Raw genomic sequence first — 15,822 nt, 5'->3', positions numbered from 1 at the left:
GGTCTCCATTACTGGTTTGTAAGTGATGCAAACAAGCTTGCGCGTTGGCTCTGAGTGCCTTCCTCCATAACGGATGAGCTTGTTTGTGGATCACTAGAACAGACTTCCATTTTTGGATGACTATAGGAAGTTAATTAAGAGCGTGTGATCTTCCCCAACGGAAGGGGCATAATCTTATTAATGGACTTAGTGTCAAGTAATGGTATACACTTAGACACATCTAATAGTATCCTCCCCATCGGAGTCACTGCTATTATTTGTGTGACCAAATGAAACCAACTATTAATTTGTCATAAAATTAGGTTGACAAGATAATAAAATTAAAGGGTTAAAATCCCTCTTACAAATGATTGATTTTGTATACGTCCACACTAACGTGGCATACAAAATTAACGGTGTTTGAGATAATTTTATTTGTCATAAAGATACGTTGACAAGATAGTTAATGGGTAAAACCTGTTGGTGCAACCTTAGGTCAAGGTTGACTTGGTTGACCTGACTCGAGTTGTGTTTTGATGTTTGACGATGTTTGACGAGGAGAGAGTTGTATTCTTGATGTTTGACAAGAATAGGTGTTCGGGAGATTGTAGGTGCAACCTTAGGTCAAGGTTGACCTGGTTGACCTGATTCGGGAAAAGTCCAAGCAGGGAGCTTGGCACGCGAAAAGTCCAAGCAGGGAGCTTGGCATTGGAAAAGTCCAAGTATGGAGACTTGGCACTGGAAAAGTCCAAGCAGGGAGCTTGGCACGTGAAAAGTCCAAGCAGGGAGCTTGGCATTGGAAAAGTCCAAGTATGGAGACTTGCATGGAAAAGTCCAAGCAGGAGCTTGGCACGCGAAAAGTCAAGTATGGAGACTTGGCACGGAAAGTCCCGTGAGTGAAGCTGAGGCGGTGAGAAAGTCCCTAAGCGGGATGTTAGGCGGTTGGAAAGATCTACAGTGAGTGAAGCAGGAGGCGATCAGAAGAATCCCTAGCTTTGGGATGTTAAGCGGGTTGGAAAATCTGGTAGTGAAGAGAGTCGGTGATGAAAAGTCTAACTGGGATGTTAGGCAATGATTACACGAATCCGTGGACGGAATAGTAGGGAACATTGGAAAGCAGCGTCTCGTCGATGTCGAAGACCCACACATCCTTCTTGTCGCCCACGATCCGGACAGTCTCGGCGAAGGACAAGCAGTCAACGGCGATGATATCGGAGTCGGACAAGTAGCGGTCCCCGTTCACGTAGGTCGCTACGATCTCGAGGCACTTGGGCGGGATGGTCCGCCAGTAGCCGGCGTTGTTGGTTTCCACGGAGAGCCTCCAGCTGTCGCAGAAGAGGCCGTCGGCGGCTCCTCCGCCGCCGGCGGGAGCGATGCGCATGCGGAGGAGGGAGTGCGAAGAGTCGGCGGAGGCAATGGCGATGGCGATGGCGATGGCGGAGACGTAGAGGAGAAGGAAAGGAAGGGATCGGAAGGGCTCCATTGCAGCGGAACCCTACCTCGGAAAGGATTCGACAGGGGCCGTTATTGATCTTCGTCTTCCCCCGCTTTGGCTTCTAAATAAAGAAAAGAGAAGATGCCGTTCGGCCGCACAATTTCGAAGCAAATATTGAACAAAAAAGAGGTTAATGATTAACCAAAAATGCTGCTGGTGCTTGAGCTTTGTTAAGCTCTTCTTCGCAAGCTTCGCGTGAGCTTCTTCCTTCGGCTGGGACTCCGACTGAGCTGCTGCTGTGGTTGGCGTCTGAGAAGCTGTTGCTTCTTCAACAGTCGACAAGAAGGCAAGGGTTGTTTACATTTGCTATGTATTTACTTCTTGTTTCTCTTGTATTTGTACTCCTTATCTTGCTGTTGCAAGAAGTAGTTGTGGCGAGGTTTCTCCACCCATAAGGAGCTCATATTTAGCCGGTTCTCCGGGGACTCATCCACCGACGGATTGGTAGGCTTCGTCCACCTTACGGACACGCCGAGGAGTAGGAGTTCATCTCCGAACCTCGTTACATCGGTTTGTTTTTCTTCTCCTTAGTTTCTTCCTTGTATTTCCGCTGCGACTAACCCTAACTGTAGGAAGAACGCGAGAATTTGGGGCGGCTATTCACACCCCCCTCTCTAGCCGAGTACGAACGATCCCAACAAGTGGTATCAGAGCGAGGCCGCTCTTCGACGGATCAACACCCGGGGGAGCACGGGCTAGAGATGGATCTCTATGGAGAAGATGTCACGATTCAACCCTTCTACGAGTCTCACGACAACTTCACATATTGGAAGGTAAGGATGATGTATTTTCTTAGGACTAATATGTTAAATTGGTTTTGTGTACAAGAAGGGTTTTTCCCTCCGATGGATGAGGAAGGAAAACCTATCAAGAAGAAGGAGTGGACGAAAGAGCAAATCCGACAATCCGAAATCAATGACGAGGTAACAAAAATTATTGAATTTGCTTTACCTAATAATGTTTTGTGCAAGATAGATAGGTACAACAACGCCAAGGAATTATGGAACAATTTGGCAAAACTCCATGAAAAGGAGCCTAGTGAGCCAAGTAGCTCACATCATGGAGGAAGCGAATTGGGAGTTGAGGGCTACTCAACATCCAAGGAAGAAGAGGAGGAGAGTTCTTCTTCAAGATCGGAGCACGAAGAAGAAGCTTCTACCTCCGGGAGGGATGAAGAAGAGAGCATCCATCCATCCTCAACCCTAGGTAACTCAAACACTTTAAGTTCAAGTAAATTGCATATAATGTGTTTTGAGTGTAGGGAATTTGGACATTACAAGAGTAAATGTCCAAAGAAAACTAAGAAGACTCCACCGGCGCCAAAGATCAAGGAAGTCGGAGTCCCAAAACGCAAGGGCAAGGAGCACGTGGTGTGCTTCCAATGCAAGCAACGGGGACACTATAGGAGTCAATGTCCAAGGGGGAGGCAATCTCACAAGGACAAAAGACCAAGCACGTGTAAAGGGGGAGCGAAGGCAAACCCTAAGGTATCCTCTAAGGTTCATTCTTGCACTTCTAATAAGATACATGCTAGTAGTCTTATTGCAATTGTCAAGAATGATAAGCATGATAATCATAGAAATCAACATGTGTGCTTAGGTGCTAAACATCTTAGCTTAGATAAGAACAATACTAGGAAGGCCAACCCTAGGATTAACTCATCTAAGGCTAAGGAGAACCTAGGTAGAAACCCCAAGACAACTAGACATATGCCTAGGAACACCTCAAGAAAGAATGATAAATTAAAACTTGAGGTTTTAGAGAAAGAAAATCAAGTCTTAAGGTCAAGACTTAACACTCTAGAAAAGGCCCTAAAGAATTTAGAGAAGTCAACTCTAGGGTCTAAGGGTCAAATCTCAAAGCCCAAGGACAAGAAAGGTTTGGGTCACAAACCTAAGTCCCAAGTGGTCAAGCCCACTTATCATAATGTTCCATTCGATTATGGAACAAAATCTAGGGCTAGGAAGACCATCACCAAGGTCACAAGGGGAGTCACCCCTAGAGTTGATCTTGATGAGTCCCAAATGACCAAGGCTTTAAAGCCTAAGAGGGTCATTAGGAGGGTTGCTAGGGAAGTCATCCCTAGTGAATTTTTAGTGAACCCAATGAGCTCAAGTAGGTATTGGGTTCCTAGGAGCATTTTCTCTACCCCATAGATGGGTTAGAGAGTGTCAACTCCAATAAGAAGGGTAGTTAACCCAACTTTGAGGAAATTGACACTCAAGGAGCATTTTCAAGGTTTTTGGGAACCTTTGAAAATGAAATGGAATAATCTTTATCATTCACTCCTTGGAAGAGTAAAGTGTGCCAAAGTGAGAATATATTAATCTTACTTTAAATTGACACAATGTGGAAAAACCTAGAGAAATATCAAATTGGGATTTTTGATATTCTCTTAGGTAATCAAGGCAATCCGGGCCTTAATTTAGAAGTGCTACTCTTGTAAAATTTTAAAATGGTATAAATCAAACAAGAGATCAAGAAATGCCAATTTGGGTTTTGACATTTTCTTGGAGCACTTTGGGCAATCTAGGATTAGAATTTAAGTTAACTAAGTGATTAAGGATACTTAGATAGGTAATCTAGGTATTTTATTTGTGTTAACTTACCATGGTTGTTTGCCATATGACATGTCATGACATCATGTTTAGTTTTATCATCATTTGAAATGTCATGATAGTGCTTAGGCTAGTTTATATGTCATGCTCTATTTAAGTTTTCATACTTTATGCCATGACATCATGACATTGGCACATGTTTTCCATTTATGATATCATTTATGCCATGTCATCATCTCTTGCATTAATAATCAATTGAATTGATTTAAGGATGAAGAACACATCTTGATATTGAGATCAAATTTGTGTTTAGAAAATGCATGAGACCTTAGCCTAAGTTGACCTTAACCCATATCTCACATCAAATTGACTTGAATGTGGTTTGATGCACCTTAGATGTGTGTGAGATATTAGGATCATGAGTTAGGATCAAGGTGCATAGTCATTGTACCTAGATGACCCTAATTCAAGAAATTAAGGATCATAGGGAAAGCTTGTGTACAAGTCATGTACATCTAGCCCTAAGATTATGGTCCTAAATTCAAATGGTTTTAAAAACATTTTAACATTGATTTGAAAAACCTTGATGAAGCTTTCCTAGTGATAGCATTCTTCATTGAGCAAGATGATACAAAGATGACTTAAACTTGAACTATTTCAAAGTTTTTGAACTTTGTATCAAGATTGAAAAATGGAAACTATTTTCATAGAAAACTATTTTTCCTTGATAGTGTATGACATGAGGAATGTATCCTCAAAGTTTCGTAATTTTTGGAATTTTCTGTAATTTTCTATGAGTTTCTGAACTTCTTCCGGGGAGAAAATCAGAAATCTCTTATTTCAGAGGCTGGATCGGTCACCGGACCGATCCAGGGAAGGCCTGATCGGTCTGGTGACCGATCAGTGACGATCCAGTGCGATCGGTGAAGCGTGGATCGGTCTGGGGACCGATCCAGGGGGCTTCTGATCGGTCTGGGGACCGATCAGGGCGTGCCGAATTTCTGATTTTTCAGCTGTTGGTCTGAAATTTCAGTTGGAAGTTGGGTTTTGGGGATTTCTAAAGGTTTGAAACTCTCCAAGACATTGTTGGTGCAATGGTCGAGGGGGAGTTGACTTTTAGGGGGAGTTTTTACTCCTTGAGGATTAGTGATATGAGATTATCACTAAGTTGGTTGTTGAGTTTAGTATCAAGGGGAAATTAAGAGTTTCAATGAAAGGTATGAGACTTTCATTAGGAAGAAACTCTTGACCTTGATACCCTCCTTTTCTTTTTGATGTGTGTCAAAAAGGGGAGAGCGTTCATTGGAGAATTATTGGAGAACCCAAGTTAGGTTATCGGGTTAACCTAAGCTAGGGGAAGAATGTCAAGGAATGTTCGAGGAAGAACATTGGAATACTTTTTGATGTGTGTCAAAAAGGGGGAGAATTATTGGAGAACCCAAGTTAGGTTATCGGGTTAACCTAAGGGGAGAATGTCCGGAGAATGTTCAAGAAAAGAACATTGGACATTGGAAGATGGTTGGAAAACCTAAGTTAGGTTATCGGGTTAACCTAACTTGATTTTGGATTTTGTCAAACATCAAAAAGGGGGAGATTGTTGGTGCAACCTTAGGTCAAGGTTGACTTGGTTGACCTGACTCGAGTTGACCTGACTCGAGTTGTGTTTTGATGTTTGACAATGTTTGACGAGGAGAGAGTTGTATTCTTGATGTTTGACAAGAATAGGTGTTCGGGAGATTGTAGGTGCAACCTTAGGTCAAGGTTGACCTGGTTGACCTGATTCGGGAAAAGTCCAAGCAGGGAGCTTGGCACGCGAAAAGTCCAAGCAGGAAGCTTGGCATTGGAAAAGTCCAAGTATGAAGACTTGGCACTGGAAAAGTCCAAGCAGGGAGCTTGGTGAAAAGTCCAAGCAGGAGCTTGGCATTGAAAAGTCCAAGTATGGAGACTTGGAAAAGTCCAAGCAGGGAGCTTGCACGCGAAAAGTCCAAGTATGGAGACTTGGCACGGGAAAAGTCCCAGTGAGAGCCAGGCGGTGAGAAAGTCCTAACGGGATGTTAGGCGGTTGGAAAGTCCCGTGAGTGAAGCCAGCGATGGGAAAGTCCTAACTGGGATGTTAGGCGGTTGGAAAGTCCCGTGAGTGAAGCCGGGCAGGGAAAAGTCCTAATCGGATGTTAGGCAATGAGAAAGTCCTAATCGGGATGTTAGGCGGTGTGGAAAGTCCCGTGAGTGAATCCGGGCAAGGAAAATCCAGATGGATCGGTGATGATCGGACATCCGTGTTGAGGAAAGTCCAAGTAGGTCAAAGGATTGACCGACACTTGGCGAGTTCTAGCAGGTCAAGGGAGTGACCGGATGCTAGGGATGAAGTACCAATAGGTCAAGGTTGACCGGATATTGGTTTGAAGTCTTGGGACTTGGTTTGGGCAAAATCAAGCTCGGATCGGTCACCGCATCGATCCTGTTTTCTCGATCGGTCGTGACCGATCGATCAACGGAAGCTCTGTTCGGTTACCGATCGGTCCGTGACCGATCGCAAGAAAACAGAGGCGAAGAGAAGGACCGATCGGTCCACGGCATCGATCAGGCGTCCCGACGGCGTGGTCCGATCGTAGACGCAGCATCGCGAAGGAAGGAAGGGATCGGCCTGGACCGATCAGGCTGATCGGTCCACGCATCGACGTGCGCAGAATGTCTTCGCATCGACCGATCGGTCCGGGACCGATCGGTAGGCTGACGGTCCACGCCGATCAGGGTTTTAGCGCTGCAACGCAACGCTAGTTTCTTCGTTGTTTCTTCTTCGCAGTATAAAGGAGACGAGGCATCTTCTGGCGTATTCTTCTTCCTCTTCTCTTCGCTACAGAGCTGCTGTTCGGTGCTTGAGCTTTGTTGAGCTCTTCTTCGCAAGCTTCGCGTGAGCTTCTTCCGACTGAGCTGCTGCTGTGGTTGGCGTCTGAGAAGCTGTTGCTTCTTCAACAGTCGACAAGAAGGCAAGGGTTGTTTACATTTGCTGTGTATTTACTTCTTGTTTCTCTTGTATTTGTACTCCTTATCTTGCTGTTGTAAGAAGTAGTTGTGGCGAGGTTTCTCCACCCATAAGGAGCTCATATTTAGCCGGTTCTCCGGGGACTCATCCACCGACGGATTGGTAGGCTTCGTCCACCTTACGGACACGCCGAGGAGTAGGAGTTCATCTCCGAACCTCGTTACATCGGTTTGTTTTTCTTCTCCTTAGTTTCTTCCTTGTATTTCCGCTGCGACTAACCCTAACTGTAGGAAGAACGCGAGAATTTGGGGCGGCTATTCACACCCCCCTCTCTAGCCGAGTACGAACGATCCCAACAAAACCCTCCTTTTACAAATGTTGAATTTGTATACGTCCACACTAACGTGGCATGCAAAATTCACGGTGTTTGAGGTGTTGGTAAATTTAAATAATATTGTTTGAGGAATCAATGTTATTTTAAATTCAAAGAGTTTTGACCAAATATTTGATCAAAGACAGATCAACTATTAATTTTATTCGTCATAAAGTAAAGTTGACGAGATAATAAAATTAATGAATAAAATCTCCTCTTCGATTTTGTATACACAAAATTCATGGAGATTTTAAGGAGTTGATCTTGACCAAATGTTTTTGTGATTCTTAGGATGTTTGTCAATCCCTAGTAGTCATACTATAGAAAAAGACTCAGTAGTCCCAATTGTAATGATTGGAAATAGGACTTGGACATTAAGGTAGACTGTCTTCTTAGAACTAAGAACAATTTAGGTGTATTTAATTCATTAGTTGAAACATGTCTAGTGGTGTTATCTACCAGAACCTGGAGTGTAGATACAAGATGCCATTAATCATGTCTGCAATTCATTGCAGGGTTCCAGAAACCCGACAACTAAATGAAAGGTAAATCACCGTCCACATGGGCACTACTGTAAAAGTGGTAGCTAGTGGGAGATGTTTATCCTTTGATAAGAATAAAATATGGATTTTAAGTAATTGTCTTTACGTATCAAGTTTAGAAAGAACCTGATTTCAGTTTCTAAACTATTATAGATATTATGTCTATTTTGATAACAAAGTTGTTATCAAGAAAAATAGGAAAGTTATCTATTCTGGTATGATGGTTGACAATTTATAATCCAATAACTCCCACGATGCAACAAATGGAAATTAGTAACACATCTTCTAATTTTAAGAGAAAGTAACCTTTGGAAATAAACCAATTATATTTTTGGCATCTAAAGCTAGGTTATACTTGAGTAGGATTCATTGGTAGCTGATGAATGTTTGGGTTCATTGGTAGTGGAAATCTTTCCAACCTGCGAGTCTTACTTGGAAGAAAAATAACCAAGAAGCTTTTAAGTCCAAGGGGTATGGAGTCAAAGATATGTTGAAATTGGTTCATTCTGATTTGTGTGATCCTATGACTATCCAGACAAGAAGTAGTATTGAATATTTTGTCTAATTTATAGACAACTATTCAAGATACAAATAAATTTACTTAATGTACCGCAAGACTAAGTACTTTGATTAGTTCAAAGAGTACAAGGTTGATGCGGAGGAATAAAGTAAAAAGTCACTATGGAAAATCGTAGTGGCAAGTACCTCTTGAGAGATTTTAGGAGTCACTTATCAAAAGTTGGATTTCAATCCTAACTAACTGCATCTGGTACACCCCAACAGAATGGTGTAGTAGAAAGAAGGTAAAGAACTCTTATGGAATAATTAGATAGATGATGAGTTATTCAGAAAATTACCAAATTTGTTTTAAGGATAAACTCTGAAAATGAAAGTGAACATAGTTCCTTCCAAGTCATAACTCTCTACTCATATAGAATTGCTGAATAGGCGTAAGCCTATTTTGAAGCATATTCGGATTTGGGTAATCTAGCACATATGTTAAAGAGAGATAATGATAAGTTGGATAGGAGTTCACTTGTTTGTAAGTTATCCTAGATAAACAAAAGTAGGTTTATAGTCTTAAAATTCAGAAGGTCATTGATAGCATCAATGACTGTTTTTTAGAAAAGGACTATATAATGAACAACATGCTCATAAGTAAATTTGTTCTTAAGGAAATAATAAAAGAAATGTCTAAACTAGTACCAACTGTACAAGATGAGATACCATAAGAAAACTGCAACACGTATCACAAATGATACACAATTACAGAAAATGTCTTGTCATAGTGGGAGGGTTGTTAAGCAACCTTAAAAGATTCATGTTTTGGGAGAGTTTTTGAACTCGATCCTTGAAGGACATGAACCTGATCTCCGGACATATGACGAAACACTCCAAGATAAATGTGAAGCATCTTGGCAAAGAGTAATGAATAATAGAATTAGAATATATGTATTCTAATTAAATCTGGAAGCTTGTAGAACCACCAAGTGGTGTAAAAGCCTTTGGGTGTAAAAGGTCTATAATAGGAAAAGAGGGATAGACAGGAAGGTAGTAACTTTCAAAGCAAGGCTTGATGAAAAAGGAAACTTTTTCACTGGTAATCATGCTTAAGTCTATCCGGATTCTTTTATCAATTTGGCAAGAAGATGTCAAGACAGCATTCCTTAATGGAAGTCTTGAAGAAAGCATCCATATAAAGCAGCCAGAAGAGTTCATTGCAAAGGGCTAAGAGTATCTTGTGCAAGCTCAATCGGTCTATGTACTGAGGCAAAGCTTCAGGTCTTGGAACATCCGGTTTATCAAAGTAATCCAGATCTATGGATTTAGTAACCGGATAAGTCTTGTGTATACAAAAGGTGTGATGGAAGCGTGGTGGTATTTCTTGTACTATACGTAGATAACATTTTGGTAGTTGGAAACAATATCAAAATGTTATCGAAGTAAGGTATGGTTGTCCAAACAATTCGATATAGTAACACGCCTGAGGAGTCTCGTCCAAGAAATTTAAAGATCTCCGTATGACAATCCAAACTTTTCTACATGCACTATATACCTCAGCCACACCGGAATAATAACAATAAAAGAAAACAAACACCACGCAGTTAATATCAAATTCAGCCACAACGCAGTAAAAAATAAAGCAGCCCACTCGGCTGTACCAAAACCAAAACACAAAACTGCTAACCGGCTAGGCTTACACAACCAATAACAAATACAAAACACCACATAACAACATCAACACTCCAAAAATAAAACCGGAGTATAGAGCTAAACAAACTGATACATAAACAAACAAAACATACGTGAAACCGATATATCTTCTGATGTGACGTGGGGACCAGCAGACAGGATGCTCCAAGCGACACCATAAATAACCTGGTACCTGAAAAATATAGTATCAACGGGGGTGAGTTCAACAACTCAGCGAATACCAACGGACATGAGTAGTAAGATATATCTAACAGCAACAAACATGGAATACAGCTTCCTAATCATATATAGGGAATACGCAAAACTGAAAGGTAACTGAGGAAGCTGTACTCACCAGGAACTCCTATCCAGACAAAAAGGGTCGTCAAACCAAAAGTGTCAATAATCCTGTATGCAGGTCAAAAGTATGTATCCAACCAAAATGCAGCAACCAAATGTAGCAAACACAATCATAAAAATATAAATGCATCAATGCATATGATGCTAATGATGCGTCCTGGTCACCCCTGACGCCAGTCAGTCATCTCACACACAAATGGTGAGACCGAGTGGGTAGGGCTGTGACAACCGTGCACTCTGTCGTCACTACTCCTGACGAGTGACCGAGTGGACGGATGTTGTCGTCCCGTGACCCCAAATCATAAATGGGGAGCTCAATGCCTCATCTCCAGACAAGATGACGGGAGGACATCTCACGGCCACCACGCCGAGTCACCGACCAACGGAGCAACAGAGTCCACCGTCACGGCTACTACTGCTACACTAAATGCCGTGGAGCCAAACAGAAGGAATCGATCACGGCTACCACGCTGGGTCATATAACCAACGGAGCCAAACAGCAGAACCGCCACACACCGCCGATATACCACTAAACCATGAGTGGGGGTGTGTACAGTACATGATGGGCTCAACCATAGTGGAGCCGACAATCGCACAGTATGCAATCATGATGCATGTCACTATGCATAACAAAAACTGATCAACATAACCATATCCATATATACAAAATGGGTACTGTAAAAGCGATGGTCACATACCAAAATCTATAGTACACAGGTCAGATAGAATATCAAAAAACCTATATCCTGAACATAATAAGTATGGAATATCCTGATCAGCATAGAAAAATCCATACATACATAATATGGGTACCACAGTATCAGTAGGTCAATCCACGGATCTAGGGCATACAAGTCCTCTATGGTATAGCAACCTAGAACCTAAACATATCTCCTTCCATAACATATGTACCAACAATATGCACATATCAAGAATCAAGGTCTAGGTACACGAATCATATATGATGTACAAATAGAGATACACAAGTCAGGTATGGTATAAAAAACCTAGGTATCAGATAATCTAGATACACCTGCCAGAAATAAAAATCCAGAACCTAGTCCTAACCTCAGTAAAACATGGTATGTCACTTATTCTAGAAACTAAGATACTCATGGTAATACAGTACTCATGGCAATAAGTCACATGATATAAGCACGGATACGTCACAGGCGATAAACCTAACATGCTATGGATATCAAACAGTGACATACCAAAGACAAACATGTTCATTGTTTGCAGCTATAAAGTACTATGCATATCCAAATGACAATATCATAAAAGATAAGTCAAGAGGTACCCGCCTCCAATAAGAAAGGTCCAATCCAGTCAAATCCAACATCGAGATGCCCGTCTCGTGTCAAAGTCCTTAATCCACGGCCCAAAAAGGTTGCTGCCAGAAAGGAAACGCTGCCAGAATCTACTTCTCGGCTCTTATCGAAAAATGTTGTCCACCAAACCAAATATCCTTAAGTTAGCAGCAAATCCTAGATCAATCACAACAATCAAATTTAGTTACGATTTACCCTAATCAACAATAACATAAACATAATCCACAATCCAACTCATACCAAATTCAACCCAACTTCGATCAGGGTATTGCTGTCGAGGAACCAATGGCTGCTGTGAAGTTACCATAAACAATCCCAATTAGCACAATCAATTCTTACTATTATTAAACCCCAAAACACTACAACCTTACCTAAATCCGAAGCCTCAGCAGTGTTCCACTGTCGGACAATTTGCCTTTGCCGGAGATGGAAGAACCTCGCTGTGGGGAAAAAGCAGTGGCGTTGGTTGGTGGATCGGTGATCACCGAGTGCTGGTCTCGGATTGCTCTATCAGAGATCAGTGTGGCAAAGTCGTTACCAGCGTAGGAAACAGAGGCTAGGCAGGCTTGGACACACGGTGCCGGAAAGATCAGTGAAAGGGCATCTGCCGAACAGAACTCAACAAATAGGACTGGTGGCGCCGAGGAGATAGGTGTCGTCGGAAACCCTAGATCGGAAAATACCTAGGGAAACCACTAGTGTGTCCCCGTCGCCGGCTCGGGTGCTCGATGCTAAGTTCCCTGTGGCCGGCGGCACTTGGCAGAGGCGAAGAGAGTGACCGCCGGCACTAAGACAGAGAGGAACAGGAGGTTCCTCGGCGGCAGAGGATAGGGAAGAAGAGGAGAAGATCGAGTTCAGGAGAAGAAATCGGCGCGAGGAAGAAGGAGACAAGGAACGGCGGAGAAGGAAGTTAGGGATTCTGTGTCGCGGGGAAAAAAAAATATCGGGAGAGGGAAGCAGCGTGGGAGAGGAGAAGAAAATAAAAAGAAAAGATATATATAAAAGAAAAAGGAAATGATTTAAAGAAAAGAAACATTTCCTCTTTAAAATAGGGTAGCCCAAACAGGCCTTCCCGGACCCTATTTTTATCCCCGTAAACTCGTTCATACGGTCTCCGAAAAATTCCCGAAAAATCTCCAAAAATTTCGAAAAATTCTCTTATTAATATTTGTCATTTTTTTGGTATTTTACATTCTTCCCCACTAATAAAAATTTGGTCCCCAAATTTCGTTACCTACCATCAACAAATACTAACAACAGGTAACGAGTATAAATGCTGAACGGTAAATAAAATCACTTATCTCAAATGAAAAATGGGGTATCGAGCTCGGATAGTATCCTCGAGCTCCCAAGTAACCTCCTCGTCCAAATGATACTGTCATCCGACTTTAACCAGTCGGATAGTCTTGTTCCACAACTGACGCTCTTCCTGGTCTAGAATCCGTACCAGAACCTCCTCATAGGTAACGTCAGGCTGAATAGGAACTGAAATATTTGTCAACAAATCGGTCGAGTCGGATATATACCTCCTCAGCATAGACACATGGAATACGTCGTGAACACCTGACAGGAAAGATGGTAGTGTCAGACGATAAGCTACCGCTCCAATCCTCTCCAAGATCTGGAAAGGTCCAATGTATCGCGGAGCTAGCTTACCTTGGGGCCAAATCTCTTCACTCATTTCGTGGGTGAAACTCGCAGAAATACATGGTTGCCAATAGAGAACGCTAGGGGTCTGTGTCTCCGATCAGCATAACACTTCTGGCGATCCTGTGCCTCTAACATTCTCCGTCAGATAGTACGGACCAACTCTGCGTCATGCTGAGCTCTATGAGGTCCCAACAACTGGGCCTCCCCAACCTCATCCCAGAGGATGGGTGTCCAAACAAGGCCTACTATATAACGCTTCAAACAACGTCATCCGGATAGCCAAAAGAAAGCTGTCGTTGTAGGCGAACTCTACAAATGGCAGATGGTCCTCCCAACTGCCTCCAAAATCCAACACACACAATCTCAGCAAATCCTCTAGAGTCTGAAAGGTCCGCTCTGACTGTCCATCTGTCTGCGGATGGAAAACTGTACTGTAACAGAGCTCAGTGCCAAAAGGCTGCTATAGACTATGCCAGAAATGAGACGTGAACTGAAGGCCTCTATCCGAAATAATAGTCAACGGAACATCACGTGATCTGATGATCTCCCGGCAAAATAGATCTACCAATCAATCCAGGAAATCAATCTTCCGGATCGCTAACGAGTGCCCGGATTTGGTTAATTGATCAACAATTACCCAAATCGCGTCATGGTCTCGTTATGTCCTCGGCAAACTCACCACAAAGTCCATAGTAATATGTTCTCATTTCCACTCGGAAATAGGAATCCGCTGAAATAAAACGGTAGGTCTTTGGTGCTCAGCCTTCACCTGCGGACAGACAAGACATCTAGCTACGATACATACGGGTTCCGCCTGGGTGGATCGCAAATCGAGAGCGGTGAGCCTCCTGAAGTAGCTCCTGTAAGACCGGATGAAATGGAGATACGCATAAGCGACCTCGGAAATATATAACCACCGCTTCATCTCGGTTAAACTCGGCCTGCTACCCGGAAACTATCCGGCTGCAAAATAAACTGCAAATACGGATCAGCAGCCTAGGGCTCTCGGATCCTCGTCCTGATCGACGACTGAGCAACCATGGTATCCAGAGTACCCTGCTATGTCTGTCCTTACCCCTCAAGGCCCAACTCGGAGAAACCTTGAATCAAGTCTGTGACCACAACTCGGTGGCAAGCTAAAGTCCCTCTGGATTTCCTGCTAAGTGCATCGGCAACCACATTAGCTTTTCCCCATGTGTGATAGCTAATGGTACAATCAAAATCCTTCAGGAACTTCATCCACCTCCTCTGTCTGAGATTAGGTTCCTTCTAAGTAAAACAGATATTTGAGACTCTTAAGGTCAGTGAGAATCTCAAATGTAACGTCATATAAATGGTCGTCAAATCTTCATGGCAAAAATAATGGCGACAAGCTTCAGATCATGTACAGGGTAGTTCTTCTCATGCTTCTTCAACCAACGAGAAGCATAGGAGACTACTCTATCGTGCTGCATCAAAACAGCGTCCAAACCCTGAATAGATGCGTCGGTGTAGAGGACAAATCCGTCCTCCCCAGAAGATGAAATCCAAAAATCGAAGCCGACACTAGTATCCGCTTCAGCTCCTAGAAGCTGGTCTTGCAATCCTCAGTCCAAGTAAACTTCACGCCTTTCATGGTCACGCGTGAAAGTAGCATAGTTATGCGGAAGAAACCCTCGACGAAAGGTCTGTAATATCCTGCGAGTCACAAAAGACTGCGGATCTCCTACACTGATTTCGGCTGCTCCTAACGGTAACAACCTCTATCTCCTGTGGAACCACGGTACACTCCTACTGGTGACCGTGTATCCCAAACATCATAACAAAAGGCAATCCAAACCAGCACTATTGATAATCACATATAGATGTTCTCGTCGAATCATCTCTAGATCTATGCAAAGGTAGTGTACGTGACTCACCTCGGACCCGAAATAGATCACCACATCGTCAAAAAAGACAATGGAAACCAATCTAAACATCCTGGGAATACCCATATCATCGAGTCCATGATAACATCTAGGGCACCGTAAGCACTAATGGTAAAACCAAGACACATAATGTCTGTATCACAGACATTCCTAACAATAAGATCCTCAACAATAAATAGATCTAATCACCATCGATATATAATCATCAAAGAATAGAACCTCCAGTGTGAAAGCAATGCTCTATCACACGAAATACCACATAGGTGGGAGCAACGCTCTACCACAAACAATCCGTAATATATGGGAGCAATGCTCCACCACAAACAAACAATAATATGTGGGAGTTACACTCCACTACAAACGATCCATAACCTGTGGGAGCAACGCTCTATCATAAACAATACATAAGTGTCCAAGGCACCTAACTATCTAGCTAGAGACTGCACGAGAT

At 42.8% G+C, this 15,822-nt stretch overlaps 1 protein-coding gene across 1 annotated transcript; it reads right to left on the bottom strand.

The window, feature by feature from the left end:
* Positions 1 to 1,054: 1,054 nt before the first annotated feature.
* On the bottom strand, positions 1,055 to 1,462 carry LOC122048447 (acid phosphatase 1-like). The gene has a single exon (XM_042610012.1). It carries the CDS (start codon positions 1,460 to 1,462, stop codon positions 1,055 to 1,057), a length of 408 nt encoding a protein of 135 aa, XP_042465946.1.
* Positions 1,463 to 15,822: the final 14,360 nt, after the last annotated feature.

The sequence above is a fragment of the Zingiber officinale genome, chromosome 2B (assembly GCF_018446385.1).
Source record: "Zingiber officinale cultivar Zhangliang chromosome 2B, Zo_v1.1, whole genome shotgun sequence".
NCBI lineage: Eukaryota > Viridiplantae > Streptophyta > Magnoliopsida > Zingiberales > Zingiberaceae > Zingiber > Zingiber officinale.
The sequence above is the reverse complement of the archived record's forward strand: the minus strand, read 5'-3'. Positions and strand labels throughout refer to the sequence as shown.